The 11,072-nt window shown below is 49.8% G+C and overlaps 1 protein-coding gene and 1 long non-coding RNA gene across 5 annotated transcripts in view; both read left to right on the top strand.

The window, feature by feature from the left end:
- The first annotated feature begins 300 nt into the window (after positions 1-300).
- On the top strand, positions 301-6,031 carry LOC311432266. The gene is made up of 2 exons (XR_014689927.1): positions 301-1,517; positions 5,145-6,031. It is a non-coding gene; the product is annotated as an uncharacterized lncRNA (long non-coding RNA).
- Positions 6,032-6,182: 151 nt separating this feature from the next.
- ZNF704 (zinc finger protein 704) overlaps positions 6,183-11,072 on the top strand; it is a 96,987-nt gene continuing 92,097 nt past the window's right edge. For 2 of the 4 annotated variants that reach the window (XR_014690286.1, XM_084511223.1), the window contains exon 1: positions 6,359-6,724. Coding sequence is in view for 2 of the 4 variants with exons in the window: in XM_084511223.1 (XP_084367349.1) it covers positions 6,473-6,724 (252 nt within the window). In the remaining 2 variants the exon portion in view is untranslated. Of the gene's footprint in view, positions 6,253-6,358; positions 6,725-11,072 lie in introns of those variants that run through there. The other 2 variants (XM_084511224.1, XM_084511222.1) reach the window with 2 other exon arrangements.

The following is an 11,072-nucleotide window of genomic DNA, read 5'->3' as shown; positions in this document are numbered from 1 at the left end:
CTCCCACAACAAAGCTTGCAGTAGCAGCTCATTCATCTTCTAAAAAATATATATATTTAAAAATGTTTATACACAAATAAGTTTGGTCTGTACACAACCGAAAAAAAGAACCCATGGTATCGAATAACATTTCCTGTACCCGCAAGGTTTCCTTCTTGCTCACACAAATCGCTGATTAAGATATAACACACCTCTACCAAAGGGAGCCAGCAAAACAAAGTCACTGTGGTGGCTCCAAACAAAATTCAGCCATTTATAAACAACAACAAAAATAATTAGAAGATAATAAACCCAGCCAGAACATTATTATTGAAAAAGCAATCGCTAGAAAACACAAAAATTACTTCAATTTTATTTTATTTTATTTTTTTTCATCTTCCCTCTCAAAACGAAACCAAAGCCCCAGCCACCAGGCAGAGCAATAAATGAGATTTAGGACGTGAAATGTAAAAATGTTTGCTGTTTCCTGGGGAGGGCTGCTGCAGTGTAGGAGCTGAGCTCGTCACAGCTGCGAGTCGCAGCCGTGACTGCACCGCGAGCTCAGGAAGCGCTTTCTGCCCCAAACCCACAGCCTGTTTAATGTTACATGCTTACATTGGTATTACTGCTGTAAAATATGTAACCGCGGGAGTACAGACTGTCCTGATCTAATTCAGCTCAAAAACTGCGGTTTCCAGTCGGCCAAATTTTAGCTTGAAAACTATGAGATGCAACAGAGCAAAGTTTTGGCCTTTGTATGTATTTGCTGATAGCTGACTGTTTACTTATTTCCAGTTTCCAAATTTTAAGTATTTTCACCGCAGACAAAGGTTACAAACGCTTTACTTGGATATATGTATCTTTATTATTATTTTTTTAAGGGAGCTGAAAGTCTTATGCAATCCTAATTTCGCTAACGTGGGCTTTGAGATGTTTATTTACGAGTTATAAAAACCGCTTATTGCAATGGGGGACTCATGGGGGAGTGCTCCCCTCAGCGGGCCGGCCGGCCGCCATTTTCCCCCCCTCCGCGTTGCCGCGCAACGGCCGCCAACGGCCCGCGCGCGCGGCGGGCGGGAATGGCGGAGCTGCCTGAGGGGGCCGCGCATGGCGGCGGCAGGGCGGGAGGAGGCAGCCGAGGGGAAAGCCGAGCGGGATGGCGGCCGGGAGCACGGCCACGGGCCCGAGAGAGCCCGCCGGGCCCTCACGCAGCCGGGGACAGCGGCCGGTGGCCGCGGGGAGGCTGTGGAGACCGGGGGCGCCGCTGCCCGCCTCAGCTCGTCCCCGGCTGCGTGACGGAGAAAGGCGGGGAGAAGTCTGCTGCCGAGCGGGGCGGCGCTGTGCCTGGCCAGCTCCGGGGTGTTTCGTGGCTTTATTTATGTTTTTATTTATTTATTTATTATTTTCCTGGAGGAGAGCGGGGAGGGAGAGGCAGGAAGAGGTCAGGCGGATTTCCCCAGGGAAGTGGGGCGGCTTGTTCCCAAAAAAGGGGGCGGAGGAGAAGGAAAGAAACGACCCAGAGGTGGCTTTTTTCCAGGGTTAGTTTCGGTTTGGTTTTAGTCAGGGAAAAGCGGGCCGTGCGAGCTGGCCCAGGAGCTGACTGGAGGGAGCACCTCCGGGGAAACTTCCATGAGGGAACTTTCCTGAAAAACATAGCAAACAGGGGCTTTAACGAGCCCCGTGTACCCGCTGGGAATTGGGAACACGTACACCATGGAGAATGGATCCAACACTCAAACTGGTGTCCTGGCTTTCAGTTAATAAACTTACAAAATCTGTGTGGTTTGGGTGATCCCCAAGTTATCTGTCCAGCTGGTGTTTCCCTTAACTTATAATTACTATAGAACTTACCTAAAGAGCCTTTGGGGTTAATGTCAGTGCAGTATGCAAGCCAGAAATCTAGATTGCTATTTCCCAAGCAGAGAGCATTCATCTCCAAGATTAAGAATTCATGCAAATAAAAACTATGCTATCATAAGATAGGTAGCAGTATGAACAAACTGAAATTGTATCCGTTGCTTAATTTATTGGATGAAATGTTTTTTATTGCTGATGTTGACTGACAGATATGTAAGTCTTTTCCGTGATTCCACAACATTTACGGTGGAGTTCCCACGTAAAAAGTGAGTCTGTAAGTACTGTTTTATGGGGTCCTGTAATATTTATGTTTTCCCGAGTGCTTGATCTAATTTGTTCATTCTGAAAGGAACAGCTAGTTATTTTCTTTGTAATTGCTACCTCCGCAAATTCAGTCTTGTTAAGAGTCAAGCTGAGTTCCTTGACACTTCACTGAGAAAGGGGAAGTTGGCATGCCAATCTTGCAATTTTTTAACATATGTTTAATTTAACTTGCATGGGAAGTTCCACCCAGATTAAGGCAATGAATACACATATTTAAAATAATATTTCATTTACTGTCTTTCCTTTTCTATGCGCTTCCTTTTATCCTGGTATCATTTTAGGGATTATTATTCACACTCATTACTATTATGCACAAACCACTTTAACCCACCCACCCCCAACGGGTTTTTGTGTAAAATATATGTACATTTCTTTCCAGTATGTGCTCACACATTTGTGTGCCAGAGGCCTGTGTTTTCTGTGTTTCTGCTCTCATTGTAGACTGAATTTTTTGCTGTTGTTGTCCTGTGCTGTGTTTGTTCTCTTTCTTCCTCTTGTTCTTTTTTATTTTATTTTCTTCCTCGGTCCCTCTGGAATAATTAAGTAGGAAAATGTTAGTCTTATTTGTTTGTTTAGCAAATTCATGGCTTTGCTGCTCAGACTACTTGATTTGAAAAAGGGGGATCTGTAGCCATCATATTCGTACTAGCATGAAACAGATAAGCTGACCTGTTTTTCTGGGTAACAAGGGCCTTTTAAGAGACTTAGTTGTGTCAGCTTTGTGAAATTACTGATTGAAACAAAAATAGTAACAAAATATTGTGTATATATAAAAAATATAATAGTAACAAAAATATTGGTGAGAGGATTTAAAAAGGACGTGCCATTCTAGGTGATGTTCATTCTCTCCCAGTCTGAGGATGTCATATCCAGAATTCCTTTCCGTGCCTGTAAGATTATTCAGAGCTAGTAAATGTTTCAGAGCAGGGACTGGGGAGAGAAACGCTTAATTGCTGATGGATTTGGCTGCTTCATTCCAATGCATGGCTGGCGCTGGAGCCTCCTTCCAGCAAAAAGCATAGCCCTGTCTGCAGGGTGGGATTTCGCTGCACACCAGCCAGACGCAGCGGTGACCTCGTGCTCCCCGCTCAATTGATGATTGGGGCAGAGGCAAGGCACAGAAGCGATGATTTCGCTTATTGAGAAGGGGGTCGGGAGGTTGCCACCTCTCCTTTTTGAGCAGCATCTGGTAGACAATTTTCTGCCTAATATTGTCAATCACTGCCTTGTTCCCGAAGGTGCCTGACTGTCCTCCCAGCTGGAGTGAGAACTTCAATGCTCACTACAAAGCAAAACAAATGCAAAGTTTACAAAGGGGGTGTGGAGAAGGCAGGTCCCCGAATAAAGAAGTTGGCAGGGGCTCAAATGCCAGGCGTTACGGGAGAAGTGGGACACGCATGATTAGTGCACGTGCTGGTCTGAATACTAAGGCTCAAACAAACAGATCTGTTGCGCACTAAAAAAATGAAAAATGACTGACTGCTTCAGCAGGTCGTAGTTTGAAAAATGTTGTGCTTAACTACGTGGAAAATTGGGGGTTTCTTTCCTTCCTACTGGTGCTAGGCTTTTTTAAAGGCACGGAATGGAAACATAGCATCGGTCTGGGAAGAGGTAGGAGCAGAGGGGATGTTGCCTCTCGTGATAAAAAGCTGGCATTTGGGGACAATGTTTTACTCCTAACTATTTGTGAATGTAGCGGATTAGAGGCAGTGAAGAGCCCTATAGCTAGCACTCCCTGGCCGTCCTTAGAGAACTCTCTCCATCATTTAGCTCCCGTGGGAACCTCTGAAAGGGCAGTACAGGTTCGGCTTTGGTCCCATTCATACTGCACGTCAGACAGGCTGGATGAAACCGAGCAAGCAGTCATTTCTACCCTTTGTTTGTATCAAATATTGTGAGAGAAGTTATTCTTACTACAGCTCCAATCTGGCTTCTCCTGGGAAGTGCTAGAAATCTTGAACCAATCTGTTGCGGAGTTGTCAACACTGGCTTCTCGTTGCATTTGATAACCCAGCAGGAGTAAAAAGCAGCTCAGATTACTAATCAAAATTGTTCTTCGAGCCCCTTTTTGGGACTGCCCTGCCCATCTGCCCGCTGGACTCCGGGCTGCCCTTCCGTCTCCCTCCTCACCCCAAAGGTGTTTCGCCCCCTCTCCCTTCAGTGGGATTGGGTTACGCTCTTTCTCCCTCACCCTGCCTGACTTTTCCGGGGCTCACCTGCGGTCCTGCTCTGCCTGCCAAGCTGCGGGGCCGTGACCTGACCTGCGGGAGTCCTGGGGAGAAGAGGTGGTGTGCTGGAGGATGGAGCAGCTCTGCAGAGGGAGAAACGCCCCTCCGGCAGGCGAGCGGGCAGGCCTGGGGGGTCTCACGTGTCCCTAAGACCTTTCCGAGCCTCTTTTCCCCCTCCTACCACCACGTTCCCAAAACTTTTAAGAACGGTTGTCACTGAACTGCCGGCTGAAAGCCCGGTTGTTGGTTAACAACCCCTGCTCCTGTGCTCATCCACCCAAACGGAGCGAGGGGCGGCCAGGCGGGTCCGGAGCGAACCCGACCAAAGGTCTGAGGGCAAGGTTCAGCTGAAGGCTGAGCTGCGGGGCTGCCCTGAAGTGAGAGGCAGGCCCAGCTGTACTTTATCAGCACTACTTTCTACACAAGATCCTGTGATCTCCGTGCTATTATTTTGGGGTGTTCATGCTAGCATATATAATCCAATTCTCTGAAATCAGATTTATCATTGCTAAATTTTATTCTGCTTTTGCTACATTTAAGACACAGACTTCTGAAAACCTCAATGAAGTCTCTCAGGATTCACCCTGGTATGTGACAGGTAGGAATGTAACATTCAGTAGCAGGGTTTTAATTTAGATACCTGTGAGTGCAGGCCACTACGCAAGATCACAATTAGATTGAGGTGGTATTCAAGTGATTTGAGGATATTTGAAATAATTTGAAACCTATGAGTTATTTCAATGGTTCTGTTTCTAGGTATCTGTGCCTTTGAGGTATGAGTATGACGGAACTGGGAATGCCATTTAAATTCAGGGTGGAGTTCATGTTTAAGACAAACCTGGAGCATAAAGTTTTTCACAGTCAACATAGAGCTAAAATTACAGAGTTCACCCCCTTTTTTCCCCACAAATCTAACCTTTATGCGACATCACCTTCACAAAACCACGTCTGCTCCACCAAGGGATCCTCACCAGTGCTGGCAGCAGAGGTGTGAGGTGGTCGGGGCTGACGTGGCATAGCTGATAGAAGCCGTGGTGAGACGTCTGGAAGTGCCACCTCATGACACGTGAAGAAATACTGCTGAAGAACCAGATACCCTACAATTTGCCAGTGATTGTGTTACGGATCGTGTCCAGAAACAAGCTGTCTCTGGAAACCTGGAAAGAATGAATGAAAGCAGCTGATCTGTGCGGCTGGGTGGAGAAAAAAACACCTTCCGTAGTTAGACCTGAAAAGTAACTTCATTGTTTCTTTAGGAATGGTTACCCTAGTAGCTATAATTTCCCGCATGGCAAGCACCACGTGTTGTATCCCACGGTGAATAAAAATCATTACACATGATGGGCACATTTGGCACATGGGCATTTCTCTGAAGCTGAATTGGGGGGGCGGGGGGGATGACAGGTACTGACCTCTGGATATGGAGTTAGCGAGGTTTGCTTGCAGATGGAAAATCACGTATGTATGGCTCAGAAATGATGTGTAAATGAAGGCTCGAAACTTACTTTGAGAGGAAATGTTAAAAAAAAACACGTAACAAGCCTAAGGGTGACTAAAATCCTCAGGGGTGATATCGCTGGCCGGCCCGCTTCAGAAGCAAGCTTCTCATCTTGGAGAAGGGAAAAAAAATAAATAGAAGAAAATGCTGCTGCTGCTTTTTTTTTCCTTTTCCCCCAAAAGTTGTATTTTTGCAGCAGCCCGACCCCCCCGGCCGGGAGGCCTCCTCCGGCGGGCCCGGGCCCGGCGGCTGCGGAGAGGAGGAGGAGGAGGGGGAGGGGAGGGGGGGGGGCGGCGGTGCCGGTGCCGCACCCCTCGGCCTCCGCCTCGCCCTCGCCGCGGCCGGGCGCGGCGCGGAGCGGAGCAGGTGGGCGGCGGCGGGGAGGCCGGAGGAGGAGGAGGAGGAGGAGGAGGGAGGGGAGCAAGGAGGGAGGGAGCGAGCAGGTGGGCGAGCGGCGGGGGCGGACACCGGGCCCCCCTCCCCCGCCCCTCCATGGCCGCCGCCGCCGCCGCCGCCCCCCGGTGAGCGCCGCCGCCCCTGGGGCTGGGGCTGGGGCTGGGGCTCGGTGTTGCCGGGCGGAGGCGGGATGCAGGCGCGGCGGCTGGCCAAGCGCCCCAGCGTGGGCAGCCGGCGGCTGGGCTCCTGCGGGCCCCCCAAGGCCGAGAGCGGCTGGAGGCCGGCCCGCAGGGAGGGCTCGGCCGCGGCGGTGGAGGAGGAGGACGAGGACGAGGACGCGGCGGCGGTGGTGGAGGTGGACGAGGAAGAGGAGGACGAGGAAGGCGGCGGCGGTGGTGGCGCCGCCTCGGGCAGCCCCCCCCTCCGCGGCAAGGGCCCCAAGGTGCGTCCCGGGCGGCGGCGGCGGGGCCCTGGGGCCGGGTTTGGGGCTCCGGGGGCGGCTCGGCACCTCCCGGCCCCTGCTCAACAAGTCCCGGACAAAGCGGCCGGGGCCCCGGGAGCCCCACCCGGGGGGTCCCGCAGCGGGTGCCGGGGTCCCGCGGGCACGGCCGTGGTGGGCAAGGGGTGAGCGTGGAGAATAAGCACGCCCCGGAGTTGTAGCGGTGCCCCTCGGGCTCTGCTGGTTGTGGTGTTTGTTTGGGTGTGCAAGCCGTGTGGTGACTCTTGCTGAACAGGAGGCGAGGAGAGGCCGTGCAGCGGAGCCGTGCAGCGGAGCCACGGGACCTTTGGATCGCGCCCCGCGTCCGCAGGGAGAAAGCAAAGCGGAGAGGGGAAGCGGCGGCAGCACCGGCTGGCCCCGGACAGCTTGGCTTCAGCAAGTTCGAGGCGGCAGTGCCAAGGCGAGCCCAGCCCAGCTTGGCCACCGGGCTCTCGGTGCCGCTGCCCGGCGTGCTGGGCTGCCAGACACGCTGTCTGACGCGTGGTCGTGGCCCAGGTGTCCGAGCCGTGCTGCCGCAGCTCCCCGTGGTGCTGGTGCTTGGGCACCGGGCATCAGCAGAGGTTTGGATGGAGGCAGCCCCAGCAGTGAGGGCAAAGGGCCTCCGGTCAGCCTGGCAGGCCGAAACAGCGCTCAGCATGGTGACAGCCCGCACGAGGGCTCCCAGAGGGTGCCCTTCTCTTCATCAACCCTCAGCACGCTGTCAGCGTAGGTCAGGTACAGCGTACAAGTTGAGGTGGCTGTTACTTACTTTTTTTTTTTTTTTTTTTTTTTTTTTTTTACTAAAGTCTGTATGTGCATATGAGAACATCACCGCTGCAGGTGGTTTCACCCCTGGAAAGTAAATCTGCCTCATAGATGAGGTCACAGGAGCAGCGTGTGTTATGTGTAATAAACCCTCAAGCCCTCCGCAGCACTGTGGTTCAGCAAGTAGGTGCAGGTATTTACTGCGTCTGCAAGGATATTTCTAATAACTGTATCTTTATCTGTTTCTATATCTTGTGACCCACTCTGTTTTTGCTTTCTGTGTTTACACTTTTAAGTACTATAAACTTGGAAAAATACTGCAATTTAATAATTTAAAGAAATTAAACTGTTTGCTTTTGGTACATCTCTTTAGAGACTGATGGTGTAGGAGTGCAGAAAGCTCAATCTAGGGGTTCTTTCAGGCAGGTTTAAAGGAATTAAGTGGGAAAAGCAGGCGTGCAGGGCACTGACCGCAGAACTGCGAGAGGATAATAGGCCTGTGCCCATGGTGAGTCAGACTGGATCCCAGACAGACAGAGAGCTGGTGTGGGGTCGGGAGCATTTCCACCCCAGGAGCTAAGTGAGCTGGATGGGGATCTGCTGTGGAGGTGGGACATGGATTGTGATGGCATCTCCGGAACAGGAGATGTCCCAAAGAACTTTGGAACTCAATCAGAGTCGAAAGTGAGGTCGTTTGGGCCCTGTTCTTGCAGTATGTTCTTCTCAAAGCCTGAGAATTTGGTCCAGTAGTCAAAACAAACAGCACCCACGCCACCAGTTGTGTTTTCTCCAGTGGGAAGAAGTCCCCTGTGTGGTTGCACCATGGCGGTCAGTTCCTGACCACCACTTTAAAGCGTGGGGAGAGATAGGAAGAAGTACTTTCCAGAGACAAATCTCACAACTCCTGTTTCAGAGGTCTTGGAAAGAGAGAATAAATAGGGAGGGAGCGAGGGAGTGCTTCACTTTGTCACTGTGGCCACACCGTTACGCGAGAGGTGGAGGCTGGACACTGAAGAGCACACGTTTTTTCCCCTCTCCTTTTCCCCTGCTGTTCCAACCTGATGCTGCACATAGCTAGGGAAACCTTTGGTGCCTGTAAAGCCTTGCTCAGAGCTCCTGGGATCTCTGATACTGTCAGATGTGCCCATTCGTATGTATTGGAAAAACGAGTAGTGCTGAGGTGCTGGTTGTACCAACTCATTTCACGTGTGAAACTCTTCTGGTCTAACCCACAGTTTCTGCTTTGGCTGCATCTAGATTTACAGCCATTTGAAATCAGACGAGAAAGAAAAATAGCATAATTACCAATGCTTTGTCTCGTAGCATGGATTAATTTGCAGTCCTGTTCATTTCATCTTTTATATGGAGTTTTGGTGAATCCCAGCGGAATGCTTCCTGCTGATACTCCCGCTGCATCACAACCTGCGTAATTAGTAAGACGGTGCTTTATTTTGTATGCTCATGGCAGTTTCACAAGTTCTTGTTTTTCCAAGCTTGAGTTGGAAAAGTGGTGGTCTGATGAGAAATCCTTCAGTGAGCAGCCCCCCTCCACTGTGCCCCGCATGCTTCTTGGATGCTACGTGCTGTGTAGAGACCCTGAAGCAGTGTGCCTGGGTTGGTTCGGACACCATGAACAGCTGAATCTGTGCTGAGCTGGGCCTGCTTCACGCTGTGGGCACTGCTCTTTGTGGCGATACGAGAGGAAGTGGTGGACGGGCTCTGTCAGCCCCCAGCCAGCCCTGCTGCAACCACTGGAGCGCTGGGATTGAGGATTTGGGCTGGTAACAAGCATGGGCTTGTGATAACTTGCCGACATGTCACCCTATTTTCTCTGCTGTTAAAATGGTAAAGGCTTAGTGGCTTCTGCTTAGCCCACCTGTATCACCTCCAGTTCTGTGCCCAGGCTCAAACTATGGAAACGGGGCATTTTGAACGCGTCCTGCTGTGGGGCTGCTCCTGCTCCTCCAGCATTATGTTTCCATGGGCTGTGCCCTTTGCCTTGCCGTAAGCACCTGTAAAATCATTCATTCTAGGCGTTGGGCTTGTGTGCGAGTACTTTAGTACTTCAGAAGGATGAATTGGAGTTGTTGCCCAAATACACAGCTCCCAGAATGTGACGCTGCAGGCTGGATAACCGAGATTTCACTTCTTGCACACTGAGGTGCCCTCAGTTTGTCCCACCTTGCGATGTGGAAATTGCAGCAAGTGCAAAGTGCAGAGCATGGACAAGGCGCTGATAAAGGGTCTAAGTGCGGATGGCAGCTGTTGGTAGCAAACTAGATTAATCCAGTAAAAAGTACGCTTTTGGTCATACTTTTTTTTTTTTTTTTTTTGATGGAGACGTACATCCAATATGTGCAATGTAGAAGAATCTTTAGACGGTGTCTGGAAGCAATTAGTTGCCTCTAATTTGTTGCTTTGTTTCACTTGGTTGAGCTCTTAGCTCCTTTTCTCTGCGTTCTTTCTAAAGCCAGGTATTAATTTGTTGTCATCCTTTAAACCAAATTTCAGATTTACTGTTGGAATGGATTATAGTCACGCCTCAGGCAAAACAAACTTAATTTTTGCTTGATTAGTAAAGTGCTGTTGAATTTAGCTTTTGTATATCCTTACAACTATATTTTAACTGGCAATTTGCAAAGTGCAGAATTCAGCAAATACCAGATCCGCTTCATGGTGGGGAGATATCAAGAACACTTTAGGAACTTGCCTACTAAGGGTAAACTGAAAAGTGCTCTCTCAGACTAGTAATGATAGTAACTATGAGTATTTTTAGAAGTGTGCCTATAACATAGACCTGGTGTTGTGGTCTGAGAGCAGGACCCTGTTACACTGGGCTGTGTGGGGACCCAGAGCAAGCATAGTGCTGCTCTACCTGCTCCTGTGAAGCTGAAGTGTGACACGAGGGAGAACAAATGGATGCTGATGGACTGTGGCAGCTCAGGAAGTTAAGACAATGTACAGCTATTCACATCAGCAGCTTAGCCGTGGTTTTGCAAGAAGGTAAACATCATTTTTATCTTTCCAACTGCGTTCAGTTATCGACCTCGAGTGGAAACCCGGAGAGTGAAGTTGGTCTGGAAACTGCCCAAGTAAACTTGGGATTTTTTTCTTCCTTATTAAAAATTAAAAAAAATAATAATAATAAAAAAAGTTTGTACATAGTATGGCTTAGTGGAGGTGGGGGTGGTGAGATTGTAAGATTTTTTTTTTTTTTTTCCTGAATTTCCCATAATAAAGAATGAATGAGAGTAATTTGCTGGGGGGTTTTGATGTGGCTTATTTTTTTTGTTGTTGGTTGGACACGGACCAAGGGTAACTACTCTGGCCTTACAAGGAGCTGTATTAGAAAACTGTAATTACGGGAGACTAAGGAGGTGTAGCGGAGCTGCTAGCAGGTTGGATCCCTGCTTGCTGGATTGGTTTCACGCCGGCTGAGCTCAGCTCAGAGCGATCCTGTAGCTGCCCTTCATACGTGGTCTGTACCAGAGAGCAGGTGTGTGCTGCTCCGTCCTTTTCCCTCTGAAAACTCCACACTGGAAAAGTG

Source organism: Aythya ferina, assembly GCF_964211825.1.
Source record: "Aythya ferina genome assembly, chromosome: 2".
Taxonomy (NCBI): Eukaryota; Metazoa; Chordata; class Aves; order Anseriformes; family Anatidae; genus Aythya; species Aythya ferina.
Note: the sequence above shows the minus strand (reverse complement) of the source record. Positions and strands in the feature narration are given on the sequence as shown.